We start from the raw sequence: 17,882 nt of genomic DNA, 5'->3' as shown, positions 1-17,882 counted from the left end.
GCTGTCAGCAGAAAGAAGATACTTCAGAACAGTCGATTTGGCTCCAGATTATGTTGAAAAAAACATAGGAATTTACCTCTTCTTTCTGTGTCTGTATCCATGACAGATAATAAGATCCTGCTCCTGAGCACAATTGCATTAGATGGTTTTGATAAACTGAAGATTTTTTCCCCAAATATGAAAAAACCAAGACATTTTATGTTCCTCTCTTTCTTAGCTGGAAGCTTAAAAATAAGAGGAAATCTAAAGCAGATTCACATACCTGCAAGTTGCAACCTGAAAGAGTTATAAACAAGTAAAAGCCGAATCTTTTGGTGAAAAATGCTGGGTAACCCTACCTACAGCTGCTTCTGTCTGCCTCCTTGGATAATAATGATTTAAGTGAGCAGGAAAGCTAGTGCAAAGTGATTCTAATAATCCTGCCTAGTACTTTTACAATAAAATGCCAACCTCCCTATGCCAAGTGGCAGCTTTTCAGCTCCTGCAGATGCTGTCCTCATGCAACTGTTTGCTATCAGTACAAAGATCCCCAGAATGTCAAAAATGTAAAGCCATACTAGAATAAATCATGTAAGCAATTTTGCATGCACAGCTTTATCACATAGAGGTGCCCATATATTTATGTGAATTATGTATTTAATGGCCAATTTAGTTAAGAAACAGTGCAGTTTTCAAGTTATCGGGGATGACAATATGCTCATTTGAGAAGTCCATCCTACAAAAACATCTGTCTATGGCATCTGAGCCATGGTATATATTTCAGTCCATATTTGGACAGGATCAGAGCACTGTTATCTTGGGCTATTTGTTAAGTTACCAAGTAATAAATGCTAGATTAAATAATTTGCCGTATGTTTTCAAGTACTTCTTGTCATGGTCATGTAAGATGGATTCTGTGAAATTTCAGAGAAGCACCGAAAGCAGGATTTAGGCTGTAGAGTGAAGCTGAATTCTGGTACCTTCTGTCTTCTGGGGAGTTTAGCATGGAATATCACTGTCAATACTTAGTAGCATATGTACATTAAAATCCTTCTTGTTCTTTGAGATGCCATTTCTCTTTCAGACAGTTATTTCTCATTTTTCATTATCAAAATGTCATTTCTACACTAGTCCATATATTTCTCTGTCTGTAAGCACTGGCCCACATGCCAAGCTGTGTCTCAGGACTGTTTGGCTTAGCCCAGTCAAACTGAATAATGCTGCTGGTTCCAGTGTGGGCAGGTGGACAGGTAGAGCCATTCTGCTGCCTGCCAGGGCCTGAAGGGTGTCTGGCCAGCCCAGGACCCTGAGCATTGTAGTCAGTGAAAATAAGTAATCTGGTTTGCAGGCACTTTGAAGCCCCAGTGTCAGCCCCAAAACTCTTTATCCACGTGGAAGAGTGTTGGGAGAACAGACTGGTGGTTTGGCTGCCAGCACTGGACCTGTCCCACAGAGGGTGTGTGTCATTTGTGTCATTTGTAGGGCTTCTCTGCTGTTGTACAAGGGCATTCCTCCCACTAAGGGAAAGAGCCCAGAATTCTGACTGCACTTAGGACACATACAAATGCTGAAGCACCATCAAAAGATGGTGTTACTCTGGTTTTAAATCTGCCATATGGGGATAAGTATGTCTGAGTTCTAAAAGATACATGAATATTCTCCTTTGGTTAAAAAAAAAACCAAAAACAACAAAAGAAACAACAACAATAAAAAAAGTCAAAAAACCCCTCACTATTTTCCATCCCTTTCATTTTAACATGATTTGTGATATTTTAAGGTGATCTTTGTCTGTTGGAATTTACCATTTTGCCTCTGTTTGCCTCTTCAATATCACAGACTCTGAATGAGCACACAGCTGTTTGCATAGCTGCAGAGTCCAAATTTATCAGAAATAGTTTTTAAAATAACACTTTGTGAATTCTCATTAATATTGCTTTAATTCTTTCTCACAAAAATGAAGTAGATCTGGATGTCCATTTGCTTTTAAATAATTATGATTTTCTTTCTGTAAGCAAGAGAAACTTCCCACTGTGTCACTGCTACAGAATGAGGACTGGAAGAAAATTGAAGTGACATATTTTTAAACTAGATTTTGTAGCAATTTCACCTGTAGAGCTTGTCAAACTTCAAAATGTTGACTCAAGTTACTTAAAATAAATAAATAAATTGTAGTCTAGACAGAAATTCAAATCCTTCAAAAACATGATTTACTAATGTTTCTAGGAGACAGGAAAAGGAACTGACCTACATGTGCATTCATGGACTGGGTAGAATGGGAACCAGCAACTTTTATAGGCAGGGAAGCTGTAAAAGTGTGTGATTCTGCAGGATTTGCTATAAATACCATCAGTCTGGTGCAATTTTTTCATAGACAAATATAGTAAGGAAAAGTTCCTCATATTACGTGGGTCAGAGCAAGCCTGTTCAGATATTTTCATCTCTGCCAGCAGAGGCTTTCAGCAAGGAATGCCAAAAATAACCACTGCAGTTGCATTTTTTAAATACACACTTTGTTGCTGATTGCACTTTAAAATCCTCAATAAAAATACTGTTGGCTAGAAATGTATTTAAACATCTGGCATAAACAACACCTTTAAGTTAATTTGTGATGGCACTGCAGTCCAACAAGGACAGAAACTCCACATAGTCCAAGAGGCATATGGGGTCAAGTAATAAGCATGTCTTCATTGGAAAGGTGGGAACTTTAGGAATAGAGAATTGACATTGAGTTTTGTTTGTTTTGCATAAAAAATAAAAATGTTACAGTGTATTGAAGGGAAATAAATGTTGCTTCCTTTGGATGCAAAGCAGACTGATTTGCTTCTGCTATTTTTTCACAAAAATAAATTATTAGGTAAGGTATAAAAGTGGAGAAGGAGAAAGAATGCCCGAGGGTGGCTGTTGCTTAGGGGTTTTGTAATGTAATTCCTTGCAAGTTTAGGATTCTCATGATTTGGGGTATATTCCCTCCCCTGTCTGGTTGGACTGAACCCACCATTTCCATTTACCAGTTTAGTGCACAAACTGTCAAGCTGCAAAAAGGGAACATGGATCAGGCAGGTTTCCCCATGTTTCTCACTGCCATTCTTTCCAGTTGGATAGAACAGTGATATTCCTGGAAAGTGAGGTGGGAATCCAGGCAGTCTCTCTTTTCAGAGATTGTTCTTGCCACCAGGCACCAAGGCTATTCCATCTCCATCTCTGAACAGCACAAGGGTTTTTATTCCAAGTATAGAATCGGAAGGACCAAGGATGCTTGCACCTGTAGTGGCCTCAGGTCTGTACTCACTTGAGAGGTGGACAATTCCTGCTGAGATCTTTGCCAGAATTCAGGAGCTGAAATTGTAAACTTGTGGTTCCCATTCTGGCAGGAGGTTTTAATGGGAATTCTGTTGGATATGCTGTGGTGGGTCTACCTCATTTGCTTTTTTTAGAACTGTTCCATTTTAAGATAAATACTTCAGTGATTACTGAGAGTGACATGGCTGCTCAGCACTGAGGCACTCACACCAGAGGTGGGATATTTCATTTCTAGTAACTGTGATGGAAAATTCCGGTCTACTCCATTTTCAGGAGCTAGAATTAAAGCAGGGTCACTGAGTTCAGTGGGAAAATATATGAATGTAGCCCTCTTGCATTAGATACAACCTCAGATTTTAGTTAGATATATGATTTTCAAATACTGTACTGTTGTTGTATATTGCAATTTGCTACCCTGCCTCTTTTATAAATTTTTATCTAGAAGGAAAATTCTGCTAAGACCAATGTGAGGAAGTTCCTTCTGATTACTGGGAGTCAGTATTTAAATAAATGTAATCTTCACTTAAATTACCATAACATTTCAAAACATTTAAGTCCTCTGAAATGATGAGTATATAACTAAATAATGGCATATTGGATTTACCCCGTATTTGCCAGTATATATTTACCAGTAAAGAATCTAGTCCAAATAAAGACAGTAAATTGAATTCAGGAATCAGATCAGAACTGTTATTCAGCATCAAAGTGTGCAGCTGCAAAGGATGAAATGACACAGGGGCAAGTGAGAGGCTTTATTAAATGGTGCTAGCCAGCTTAATATTTTAAATATAGTTTGTCTTAGCTGGCAGAAATCAAATCCATCATGTGACAAAGGAAATCAATTTAATCTGATCTATTAATTCGTGTAACCTTCAAAATTCTACCTATTCTCATGAAAAATATTTACTTTTAATATATCTTTAGTACTTTTTCACCAGAGGACATTTGAATTGGTAAAAGCTGTTCTTCTTTCCTGGAAGTGAAAGTGGCATCTCCAGTGCTTCCTTCCTGGCTGAGGCCAGCACATCTCAGAGCCATAACAACTGTGTATTTTTTATTGCAGAGAAGTAAAAATAAACCCAAACATTTCCTGGTTTATTTTTAAACTTGTTGCTTTAGGGGGGCCAGCACTTCATATAGTATATTCCAAGACTTTTGTGGTTCTGTTCTTGCTGCTTGGTCTCTGCTTCCTCTACTGAGAGAATGATGGGGCAACAAAAGAGAGATTCTGTCTATAGACCTGAAAGTATACATTTGTATTGGCAGACTTAATTTCATCATGGACATGAAGCATGTAGCTTTTAGGAAGACATAGAATTGGCTGAGAATCACACTAAAATTATTGATACAAATAGAGTGGGGAAAATGCTTTTATTTTTCTTTCGCTTCTTCACTGTATGGATTGAGGCTAGGGCGTGAGACAGGTAGAAGGGAGGGGGCAGAAGGAAAAAATATAAATAATTGCAAGCACAAATGTTATGTTGCCTTATGTCTTGGAATGTTACTGTTCTTCTATGTTCTGAAAGGCTCTCAAGACTAATTGGTTTCATTGTCATTTTATTTATATATACATATATACACATTCATTTGGGGCTTAACTAGTAACCTGTAACTATGGGAATGGAGGCTGCCAGCACACCTGTGATGACACAGATACTGGCCCTGTGTGTGGCTGTCATCAGAAGTATGCCCTGCACTCAGATGGCCGAACCTGCATTGGTGAGTACCTCTCTGCAGCTCGTTTGATTTGGGGTTGCTCAGAATCTCTGTGCCGTGTGTGTGTGTGTGTGTGTGTGTGTGTGTGTGTGTGTGTGTGTGTGTGTTTGTGTGTGTGTGTGTGTGTGTGATGCCTGTGTGACAGAGGGGTGCTCCAGCAGCTGACAGAAGGGTGTTCCAGCAGCTCCTGGCTCAGCCAGGCACACAGAGAGGCATTTGTGTGTGTTCTGTCAAAATGTTTGTTAATGAAGTATCTATCCCTTTGTTACCTGCTTGTGACTTTTGTTTCTGTTCATAACTATTTTTGAAGTAAAAAGGTGTAGAACATTCATCATTTTAAATGAAAGTTTAGCTCTTCAGTTCACTTTCATCAGTCAAGATTTCCTTGCTTGAGCAAGGTTAGAAAAATTACCTTCCTTTCTGAGCTGTTACCAGGGAAAAGGAGTCATTATGTGCTGTCTTCCCTGGTGTATGTTTCACGATTCTAAAAACTGCAACACTTGTAGTGACTAAGCTTTCATTCAGAATGTCAGCAGGAAAGAGCCGGTCAAGATATGGAGCATCTTGGCAGATGCTTTGCAAACATTTATGATTATAAAATGTATGATTTGCTTAACTCCATTTCTTTCTACTCCACTTTAAAATAAATTAAAAAGTGCATTTTTGCATGATGCAAGTTAACATTTGAAAATTCTTACTCACAGATCAGAAGCTGAAATCCATAATGGTTTTCATTGGCATTGCGGACATGATGACTTTTTTTTGTTTGTTTAATTTCAAGTTCTTACAAATTCTTAGTCATTTCTTGAGGTTAAAAGAACACAGACACATATTTATCGTATTTTCTCTCCAGTACTGCAAGACAGAGCATTTGAAACCCATGGAAATCTGTCGGTTACCTTTAGCCAGTGTCTTGGTCAGATCCATGGCATAAAGCTCTGTAGCTGCCCAGAGCCTTGCTCACTTCTGAGGGGTTTAACTGCACAAATTGTGGGGCAGTGTGAGATTTCTGCTGGCAGAGGTGAAGCCTAGCAAGGCTCAGAGCTGGGCTCTGCCTTTTTGTCTGCACAAGGTGTGTCTGAGTGCAGGGGATCTCTCAGTGAGTGCCTCTGATAACAGAGAGCTCCATCCTGCAATCCCTGTCCTGTGGCAGTTCCAGATGGGGAGAACTTGCAAGAGTGAGAGCCTTGAGAGCAGGTTTTATTGAATGTATAATTGATCTTCTATTTATTATTGTTCACTAATATACTTGGATATTTTATTTTGTCCAGCATGTAAAAAAATATTTTAAAAGATGTTTACATTGCATCTATTTTTTTTTACTTTTTTTCCCATTTTTGTAATGTAATACGTACAACTCCATGTTACATTCCTTGGTCTTGTGATGTAAGTCACATATTACTGCCTGTGCTGATTTTCTTCCCTCTAAAATAGTTCTTTCTCTTAGAATACTTCTAATTTTTTTTTTTTACATTTATTTATTCCTGCTTTCTGGTGATGGTTCCTGATTGCCTGTCTTGTCTGATAACTGACGTTTATTAATTATTTACAGAGAAAAAAAAAACAAACAAACTCAAACAAAAGCCTCTATTGCAGCCTGATCCCATCTAGAACTTGTTAAAAACAAAACAAAACAACTTCTTGTTACCACTCAACCATGTAGAGTTGCCACAAACAAAACCTGCCAGCCTCCTCCTCCTCCTCACTTCAGTGATTCCAGTGTTTGCTGTCTTCAGTGGTGTATATATTCCAGCCATCACTGCAAGAATGCAAACTTCTGCAATGCCAGATAAATACTTGTTGACCCTTTGTCTAACATATTTTGTCTTCGTTTGCTTAACTTTTTTTTATGTTTGCTGCATGTGAAAGTCCCAACTTGCATTTTCATTTTTTGTTTTCCTAATGAGCATTTCCCTTTTCCTACAAATTATTTTATTTACCCAGCTGCTGCTCCTCCATTGCTCTCCTGTATCAGAAATCTTTAATTTTATTTCACAAACTGATCATCTCTTCCCATACTTGTGACTGTTTCTGTGTATTTCTAATGAAGCATAACCAAAGTCCTCATTATGCTGTATGAAACTCTTACATGTAGGATGTCAGAGACTACCTTGTAAAGTGACCTCTGATGACATCATCCTTCTCACTGCATGCTAATAAAATTACTAAACCCTTTTCTTGCAACATCTTTCCTAGCGTTGAATGTTTAGCTAGTAGTGTTTCATAGACAAGCAGGCAACCAGCACTGCCCAAATTGATCTTTTTTTGTGTTTGTTTGGTTTGTTGTTTGTTTATTGTTGTTGTTGTTTAATTTGCATGCTGTTGTTTCGTTTCTCAGTGTGTCGATGTGTACAAGGCTGTGGTGCATCTGTGCCCATCCATCACCGGACTCTTCTCGCTCTCTCTGTCTGTCCTAGTCTTCTGCCTGCCACCTTCACATCCTGGTGCCCCCATTAGCCTAGGTTGTCTTTGGTAGTTTGTTTGACTAGCCTTCCTGAATTTTAATTTTCATCATTAACACCTCTCTGGGGCACCCATGTTAGCTGTCTTGTTCTCCAGTAGAAATCCAGCTTCCTCTGTGTGATTAATTACTTCTGAGCTGATCATTCTTCCTTCCCATTCTCTTTCTTCCTCCTTTCCCTAAACACCCTTTTAATTTTTTCCTGGGTTCTCAAAGGGAATTAACTCTCTAACGGGGATTTAGTGCTTTCATGCCTTGCTTCTTGGCCTTGGCTGTGCCATGCCAAGAAACTGTCTTAGGCAGCGGAAAATTGGGCTTGTGATTAACCAACTGCTCCATGTTTGTCCCTTACTTGTGTTTTAGAGAAGGATGAGGCTGCAATTGAGAGTTCTGAGTACAATGCCACGTCAGTAGCTGATGTGGACAAGCGGGTGAAACGGCGGCTACTTATGGGTAACACTTTTCTTCCACTTCCTTTGTTGTGCTCTCACTTTTGTCTGTATGTATGTGGGGGGGAGGTTCTCTTTTGGTCTCATTTGGTTTTGGTCTCCTTTGGTTTTGGTTTGGCCTGGTTTTTTTTTTAACCTGACTTCATCTGTGTGGAAAGGTCACCAATTTTGTTAAGTTCTCATCTGTTTTACAACTTCATTCCTTGTTTTTAAACTTTTTTTTTCCTAATGCTGCAGCTTTAATGCTCAATTTTCTCTGCATAGAAAGAAGCTTTTGCCATTAACCTTACTTAGCTTATGCAAGCTACTTTTTACATGTGATTTGTGTGTTTGTGTGTATGTGTTGCTCTAGAATTCCTGAAAAATCTCCTGTTGCAGACCTGCCTATTGTCTTAAAAGTGGATGATGACGATGATGATGACGATATAAACCAATGTTCTATTACATTTGTGGTGTTAAATGAGCAAGTGTATTTGCCTAATTAAAATTTCCTGTTCTTTTGATTGAAATGTAAATGTTGTGACTGGAAATTCATTTATTTCCTTTGTGCAGCTATTTTAGTAACCACTGAAAGATCTTTCCCTAGTGACTAGTGAGCTTCTGTACATTCTTCTTTCTGAGGCATGGCTTGTTTCTCTCTGTTTTTGGAGCCTGAGAGAGGAACAGAGTAGGAAGTGCACTGAACAGTGAAGATAATTCTTAAGCTTCTGCTCCCATTGCACACCTTTGTGCTTGTCTCATCCACTTTACATTTCTGGCTGTTAGTGAGAAGGGCCTTTTGGGAATAGAAAGGGTCGAGTGGCTGGGCCTCTGCCAGACTTTGCATGAGACAAAGAGCACAGTGTAGCACAGACTGAGATGTACCCAATGGACCCATGTACAAGACAGGGATTCATCACCACAGAAGAGACAGGACAAAATTCTGCTCTCTTCCCTCAGGGTTGCTATTTCTTTTCTTAAAACCACTTAAGTCCTTTGCAGACTGTCCTGCTAGCCTTTGAAAAGCTTAGCCTGCCTGTGAGCATCCATACCTACCTGGAGTGACCACCTTGAGGAGACCAAAGCCTCACTTTGAGTATTTAGTTGATTGCTGTGCTAATAGTTGGAGTAGGTGGAAATATTTATAAAGTTTCCATATCATTTGTATCTTGTCGTACATGACAAATAGTCCATTTACCCAGAGACCAGCATACAACCACTGAGTAGGAAATGGCATAGTGTTATGACTTTGTAATGGTATTAGATGACAAGATTGAGGTAAAATATCTTCCTTGATGTGAAAATCTGGGCATATGTTCCTTTATTTTTAGATTATCTGTGATTGTTAATTTCCAATTAGTTTGCAGACCTAGCAAGTGACCCATATTGTTTTATTTTTTAAGGATACACAATTTGAAATTATTTAACCCAACAAAAGCAATGAGACAGCTCATCTTGCTTTATAAATGTGCTGTTAACACTTACAGCTATAATTTCAATGAGACACATCGTCTCACAAGAAGTCAGGAAAATTTGTGGGCCAAAAGAGCTCCAGGCCACTGAAAAATGCTACCCTCTGGGTCTCAATGGTGAGTTTGCCCAGCCACAAATAGTATGTGCAGTACTCTAGAGGTACTGAGCAACATAGTGCACTGTGTTGATGCCTCACCCTCTGAAAAAAATAAATATCCAACCTGAAAATAAGCTTACACTGCTTCCAAGAGTCCAGGCAAATACTATTAAAAAGTTTTGCATTAAAAATATTAGTAACAGCCTTCTTAATTACACCAGGTCTGCAAGTTCCAAGCTGAACATAGACCCTAGAAATAGGCTTAGGGAGATATAGTTTAAAATCCAATTTGCAAAATACATTGTTGAATTCTTCAGTACTTCCTGTATTAGCAGGTATCAGCTGACAGCTGTGAGTTTCTGGACATGCTGTGTTTAAATCACTGATTCCTTAGAAAAACATTAACTAGAGAAGAAAATAAATTTAATTAGTGAGTGAGATCTGAGTGGGTGGCTTAATATTTAGGAACTTTTCTACTTGTATGTTTCTGCTGATTGCTGATACTCAGATTTATTCTTTTTAATGCACTCTTATTCATTTCCAAAGTGTAGTGGCATTTCCATGAAATTCCATATGTCTTCAGATATTTTATAAACAGCTGTTTTAGGAAATATTGGACGGTTCCTCAGGAAACTTTTTTCCCAGTTTTTCTAAATAGACTGACTTTTGACCCTCCTGCAGACAGTCTTGGGAGAGTAAGAAAAGTAGATGACTTTATGTAATTTTAGTAATCCGATGAAAGGTGCCTTCAATTGCAAGTCCTGAGATGATAATTGCTAGTCCCCTGTCATTTGCTGCATGCTAGCAAAATGACTATGATCTGTATAACCCTTGAAGTCAGCCAAGGCTCAGAATAAGCCTGAAAAGATTGCTTTAGAAGAGTGTTGCTGTCAGACAAGGCTGCCTAGAGCAGTCATCTTGCTACATTAGGACTGGGCACCTCAGACTGGCTGTGTCCGAGTCATGGTGTAGTCCTGTGACTTGTGGCTAAATCTTAAATAGAGAAAATTAGGTAAATACTCAATTTTCCTTCCTGTTAGATGCATTCTTATCTAGATCTTCTGAGGCAGATGAGAAACTGGTCTTCTCTGATGACCTACAAGAAACTTCCCTTTAGAACTGTCCAAAGATGCCTAGGAATTTCCATCCAACTTCTTCGTAATCTTTGGACAGATCCTGAGGGCTTCCAGCTGAAACCCTATTTCCCTGAATCAAGGAAAAGCACTTGGATTCACAGTCAAGAGTGATCCATTTCCAGAGATGGCACTGAATGGCTGTTGTCTGGTCAGTGAACATTCATACAGCTCATTTCCCTCTTCCTCACTTCCCCTTGGCCATTGCCATCATGGAATGGAGGCAGTGCGGCCTTAGTTGTACTCCAGGGGGGCTCCTGGAGAGGTCCTGCCTCAGTTCTGTGGTGGCTGCTGTGAACTGCACCTTGAGCCATGAGCATTCAGTAGTTGAGAAAGGACATGGATCCGGCAGAAGTGCACAGCTCCAAAAGCAGAGCTGTACCATCATCTCTAAGGCACTCATACATTCCTTTTTTTGCAGAACACCTTGCACTTACTACAAAGCAGAAGGGCACCACCAATGTCTTCACGTCTTCGTAAACATCTGGTGTCATTTGTCTTGCAGTTAGTTGAGCACAGCCTTCAGCTCTTTAAAATTATGTTCAAATCTCTCTTTTGTGTGTGTGTTTTGTATAGCAGAATATTTTCTGAAAATATTTTGTGTGTTTCTCAGGAGCATCACAGCAACCTTCTCTATCTTCTCTTACCTTCTTTTCCTTGGGAACCCATTTGCTACAACTGTTTTTTCTATCCTAGCATCATAAGATGAATCTGCCCTGCCTGGTTAGAGGAGTGGACTGGTGCATTTCACATATCTTTCAGTCTAAATCCAGAATGAGTGTGAATCACAGTATATCTGCCCTGCCTAACTGTATGAGAGACATTCTAGTATGGGCACACAACTTAAGAAGCACCAAACTTCCAGTTAACTCTACTAATACACTTACCTTCAAAATATTTTGTCCAGTGTCACATCTTCATCAATGGAAGTTGCTTTTATTCATGCTTCCGTATCTCTTTTTGCTGTTATAGCCCTGGATAGAATTCATAAGTCCAACAGCCCCATCACCGTCTAAACTGTAAAAATAAATCATCCAGGAGCCTAGCACTTTATCATAAATAAATTGTAAGTAATTAAGGCTTTTGGGCTTCCTTGACCACTGTAGAGCAATTGTCTGTTGATATCCTGAAGCTTTCTTTTAGAAACCTTTAAGAAACCTTTTAGAACTTGATATTCTAGTCACAGAAATAGAATTCATAGCATCAGTTATGCCATCGGGCTCACTCATTACAAATAAGCCAAGTGCTTACAAAAAGGTGACAAGCAGCTGGAAACTTCCTCTTTGAGGAACCAGAACTGTAGAACTGTCTGAAATTTAGGCTCAAGGAGTCTCGTCAGAGATAATGCTTTGCTCTTTGGCTTGCCCTTGACATCAACTCTTTGAACCAAGCAATTTTATGAAGTATTTTTTTATATTGTCTTTAAAAATGCAGTCACTCGCTACATCACCATCATCCCAGGCCTTACTAGACTGTAAAGTGTTTTAGCAACACAACCAGGATGCTTTGTGCAGGCTGTTTGTTAGATCCTGTCCTCTGGCCAGCTCTTCTTGAAGAGGCAGACTGACTCATTTCTCGCTGTTTCATTTTCCTTCCTCTACTCTTTAGCAGTCAATGAATCAGTTTCATTTGGGCTTAACATGAGGTGACTTCAGAACAACTGCCAACACTAAATATCTTCCTCACCTTCAATCCTTTTTTCATTCTTCACAGAATTCACAGAATCTCTAGGTTGGAAGAAACCTTAAAAATCATCAAGTCCAACCCGTGCCCTAAACCATGGCATGCCCTAACATCTCAAGTAAACCATGGCACCGAGTGCCCCATTCAGCCTTTTTTTCAACACATCCAGGGATGGTGACTCCACCACCTCTGCAGGCAGACAATTCCAGAACTTTATCACCCTTTCTGTAAAAAACTTTTTCCTAATATCCAACCTTTATTTCCCTTGGCACAACCTAAGACTGTGTCCTCTGGTTCTGTCAGTTGCTGCCCGGTGAAAGAGACCGACCCCCACCTGACCACAACCACCTTTCAGGAAGTTGTAAAGAGTGATCTCTTCTCTGAGGTCACTGTTGTAAGAACTCACTTTGACCATAAAACATTCTTGCTCTGAGCCTAGAAGATAGAAAGTTGCTTCCTTCTCATCACAAGAAGAGGGGTGTACAAAGTACTTGTAAGTATAGCAAAGAGCAACAGGACAATGAGCCCATCCTGAAGTTGAGGAATTGTAGTAATTTCCCTTCCATGCTTAAGGGAAGCAAAACAGACACCACTGCTAGAAGTATCTTCAGAAATCCAAACTGCACAGAAATTCACTCCTTCACAAGACATAGTCAGCTAATTTTGTGTCGGGGCAGTTGAGGATTTTGTCATTGGACATCAACTTCTTGGTCATCAGTAAGGTTATTTGCAACCCACCTCAGAGAGAGTGATGCAATTCTCTTCCCTGGAAGCTGGTTCCTAAGAACCCTCCAAGGTATTCTACTGTCAGCTGAAATGCTGGTATAGGCTGTGAAGTGCATTGGAACTGTGCTGGTCTTTGTTACTTCTCAATTTTACTTCTGCCTTGATTGCTTCTGGGGTGCCATTTGGAAACCAAGGACCAGCTTTGCCAGGCTGGGATATATGTGCACCTGCGTTACATTTCATCTCTGATTTCCTAGGAGTTGTTCACAGGCAGGGTTGTGGTCTGGCTGTATTCCGGGCACTTAACCAGCAAATAAGGTAGTATTTTCACTAGTTCTGTATTTTCCTTGTTGTAGCAAGAATCATTTGATTTCTGCAGATGTCTCCTCTTTCATTATCTTATCAGTGGCTTTCCAGCCATTTATTATGAGCACCCAGCTACCTGCCTGGAGAGGTGAGTGTGCAGTCAGCTAAGACCATTCCCTCTGCACAGCAATAGCTAGAGATGTGAACTGTGGAAGTTGCAATTTGGGCATTTCTGCTGTGGATTAGTCTATGACAGAGAATATCCTCCCTTCAAGTTATGTGGGGCAGAATCATCTCTTTGTTTGCATTTGCTTGCTGTGGAAATTGTACTTCCCCATCAACTCAACGCCAAGGATCCCAAACATTGCAGTAAACAGCCAAAGCCAATTCAGAATAATAGATCAAAAGTGCAAGTCCTGCTCTGGCCACTTGAATGACATGCCAGTACTCCCTTCTCTGTGTGCTGGTCAGCTCTTTCATCCAATCTTGTGCCTCCTGAAGGTACCTGGCCACATCAGCCAAGGTAACTGTGTTTATCCTATCCTGGTCAAAGCTGTTTAGGTTTCATATCATTAGCCCAGTACCTACAATGGATTTTAATGAGCTGCTCATATCATATTAAATAAAAAACCCACAACTTGAGCTTGTTCCATGGCTGACAGCATTTGTAGCAAAGGCAAGCATTTAAATATCTGTTACATCAAAAAAGGCAGAGAGATTTACAAATTTAGAGCTTGGGTTTAGCCATTTGAACCAAAAGTAGTACTCAACATCATATTTCTTGAGTCATCTGAATTTAATAGTCAGCCATATAGCATCTTTTCTTAACCTCCAGTTATCTAAGGATTAGGCTGCCCTATTCATCCTGAACATCAAATGTGCTTTGACTGACTTGTCTGGAGCACCTGAAAAATAAGAAATCTTCTAATTTCTCTAGTGGGCTTTTTTTTACTTCCACCACGCTTTATGACACACAGGACTTTTTGAATCACTGTTTTCTCTTCAGTAGAGACATTCAGCTTTTTTTGATTACAGGAAAATAGAATCCACAAAGTTAACTACAATTACCAGAGTCTCTTACTTAAATTTATTTTCTCCTGCCATGTTTAAAATGATTGCATATCAATATGGGGATTTTCCTTCTATAGTCTTTCACCATCCAAAGATCTCTCTGCTGGTGACTCAGTGTGAATAACTTGTCCAAAATCAAGCATCTTGAAATACTATAGAATCTGTAGCATCTATCTTGAAATACTGTATAAACCACACAGTGACAGTGTATATAATATGGAAATCTCATCATTTTCTGGATTTCAGGACTCTGTGGTAGAGCCATATTTAGCTTCTTTGCAGATCAGAAAAAGGAGCTGTAGAACATATGAAAGCCACACATTCTTAACCTTAAAGAATCTTGTCGTCTGATGAGAGTTTTCTGTCAAAAGGCTTTTTTCTTGAAAGTAGGTTTTGTGGGGAAACTCTGGGTTTTCACAGTGCTTTTGACTGGAATGGTCTTCAGAAATAGGGAGACAGAATGTACACAGACAGAACGTACTTGTTTGAATATTCATTTAAAATTTAAGGAAGTGGTTCTAAAGACCCTTTCACAGTGCATTGCCACCCCTATTCAAGAAAAATGTTGGTCTGTAGAGTCAGACTAACTCATTATTGCCTCATGTATATGTTCCACCCTTGGGGCCACTATTGGTAATCAATAGCTTGATAAAGGCTAGGGATTTTTCCGTTTCAGTAAACTTAAAAGCATAGAAAATGTGACCTGGGTTTCTAACATACAATTTAATGCCTAAACTACCAAACACTGGAGTAAAGAGTGTACGAGATCTGGTTTGCCATCAGAAAATTTCCAAAAGCCTTACGTTGTTTCATTCCAACATGAATTAAAAACGGATTCTGCGGACTTTATTTTTGTCTTCTTTCAAAATAGAACGAGAGCGATGTTACTCCCCAGGTTTCTGTCTCAAAGAGCAGGATGATGGACAAGCTAGTGTTTGTTTTGAAGTGTTCTTTCAAAGCAGTTAAATTCTATCACAGTTACAGGCTACCAAGGGTCACTTTAAGCCAAGAGCACCTTTCCAGTGTGTACTTCAGTGCCTAGCTTTGTTGTACTGCCTCCTAGGATTCTTTCCAATTACTTAAAATATGTCTTTATTTTTCTGAATGGCTTTTACCTGACTTATAAACATTCACTGTCAGAAAGCCAAGCATGTGTCTCTGTATGCATCATAATCCTTTTGTGCTTTAATCAATAAAGAATTGCAAACATTTCATTAGCAGGCATATTGCTAGGAGATTCTATAATTCAGTTACTGACTGTGAAACCAAGACCTGACTTTAACTCCTTCTGTCAGTTCTACTTTGCTGTATGAAATCATAGCAAACAGGGGGAAGGAATCCCTGAGGTCATTCATGCATTCTCTGTCTCCCAAGGGCAGATCTTTTCATCTTGAGTTACCGTCACTTTTATTCATTGAGTTTGTGAATGGTGTGCTATTTCCTGTAAAAATCCCTTTTCATTTCTTTGCTGACGATAAAGACTCTGACCTTATCCAGAATTCCTGGCAATACCTTCCATTGTTTTGCTTTCCCATTTTAAATGAAAGGATTTATCCAAGGTCAGGAGATAATGCTCCTTCACAATGTTGAGAGAGTTTCAGTTTTTCTTAAATGCAGCTTCTCTATCTAGAGAGAGCACCACAGCTACAAGTGTTAATTTTAAGAACCAGACTGGACTCATAGGATGCTTATAAAACACCTGATCCAATCTATCAAGTGACATTCCCTAAATATGTAGCGTTCCCTGAAGAGGAATCGAGTTTTTCTGAACTGAGAGCTGAGGGGTTCATGATTCAGTGTAAGATTCACCGAGTTTTTTCTTCACACATTCCCTATGTGGCAGGGCAGAATTCTCATCCTATTTTCATGCAAATAAAATTCTACCAATCATGAAATTGCAAGGAAATGAGGAGACAAGCATAACGAAGTGAAGAATTCAACATCCTGAAAGTTACTCTTTCTGTCTTACCTTTTTCATTCCCTGAATTTGGAGCTCTTTCAGTTTCTCCTTCATCTGTTCACAGCTATTTGTTTCTTTCATTATACTCTTGTGAATGCTCTTTCTCTATCCTTTCAGCATCACAGAGCATAATTTGCATGAGAATAGCACAGTTCTCCCTTAACTGAAAATTGAAATATTTTGTGTTTCGTTTCTTCTTGTTCTTGTTGTCCTTTCCGTCCCTCCCTGTACGCTGATCTACTGCCACATAGCACGTGTACCTCATGTACTGCTGCTTTCAGTAAAATTCTTTTTATGGATGGCAACAGCACTCTTATCATCTGTTCTCTGTCTCATGGCTTTCTTACTCATACTGCATATTCCCTCTTATGTAAAGGCAAGCTCATTTTATAATCCACAGAATTATTTTCTTTTTTAATGGCCTTTCCTGAGTTAAGTTTGAATCTCTTCCAAGTTTCAGGCTTTCAGGATTTCTGCATTTTTGATCAGAATTTGCAGGGGATCTTCAGTGTGGTCTTTTTTATTCAGTTACGTAGTCCTTGTTCTTAGGCATGGTCATGCGCTTCACCTACCACTAGTGGTTAAAATTATTTCCGGATTCTCTAGATAAAAGTTAGGAGGAAGAAAGAGAACCCCAGTTCAAAAAGAATTCAGAAAAAGCTCTTTTTGGTGGAGATTGTGCTGTGACACCAATATGAAGGAAACAGATGAGATGTCTGCACAGGCAGCCTTTGAGCCAGATGGAGCAAAGTGGTTTTTCAGGAGGGGAGGGGAGGCACAAATTAAGGACTCCAGACACTTTGTGTATTAAACTAAATTAATTCAACATTGTTTAAGGGAAGGGAGCCCGTACCACTCAGCTCAACAGGATCTTGTCCTCTCATAGAACTGCTTGCATACCATCATCACTTTTTCAAAACTGCAACAAAGTTTGCACAACGGAGTCCTGGTGTTGGTCCCAAAACACTACAGTGATGCAAGGAATCACAACAGACAATGGCAATCAATGGTTTCAGATTAGACCTTCTCAAAATTCTCAAAGCCATATATATGACTATCTTTAACAGACGTCCTTAATCTTTTCACAGTTGTTCAAAGTTGGTGTTTCACTGTGAATTAAATATAGAGAAATTTAAAAATGAGAAATAAACTCATTTTTATGTGCTTAGGATAGGTAAAAACAGGTTATCAGTTGATTCAGAGACAGTAGCAGTTTACAACAGCTTTAGTGACAGTACATCTGCTGAGAAACAGCTACACGAAGTAGTTTACCCTTTTTGCCACTCCAGTTTCCAGAAATTATTACTCCAGAGGTACCTTTTTAGGAAAAACATGGTCTAATTAATCCATATACCTTCTTGTTGCACTGGCTAAAACTGTGAGTGCACTAAAGCTGCTATCTTGCTTGCACCATTTAGCTTTAGTTGCATGAAGATTAACTTGTTCATGTGTCTGACCCCTGAATTCAAGGCGGTTATTCTGAGCATAAGATGCCATGTTCAGATCTTGTGCAAAATCCAGACCAAGTGTAGAAGGAGACATGATTACA

General features: G+C 39.3%; 1 protein-coding gene across 2 annotated transcripts in view; it reads left to right on the top strand.

Annotated features, from left to right (window-relative positions):
* The window catches only part of SCUBE1 (signal peptide, CUB domain and EGF like domain containing 1), a 192,937-nt gene that overhangs the window by 102,070 nt on the left and 72,985 nt on the right, over nucleotides 1-17,882 (top strand). Inside the window, exons 6-7 of one of the 2 annotated variants that reach the window (XM_071422621.1) lie at nucleotides 4,882-4,998; nucleotides 7,820-7,909. In XM_071422621.1, coding sequence (XP_071278722.1) covers nucleotides 4,882-4,998; nucleotides 7,820-7,909 — 207 coding nt within the window. The remainder of the gene's footprint in view (nucleotides 1-4,881; nucleotides 4,999-7,819; nucleotides 7,910-17,882) is intronic. The other variant, XM_071422622.1, reaches the window with a different exon arrangement.

This window comes from Agelaius tricolor, unplaced genomic scaffold (assembly GCF_023055355.1).
Source record: "Agelaius tricolor isolate 1412-34295 unplaced genomic scaffold, bAgeTri1.0.p SCAF_3, whole genome shotgun sequence".
Lineage (NCBI taxonomy): Eukaryota > Metazoa > Chordata > Aves > Passeriformes > Icteridae > Agelaius > Agelaius tricolor.
The sequence above is the reverse complement of the archived record's forward strand: the minus strand, read 5'-3'. Positions and strand labels throughout refer to the sequence as shown.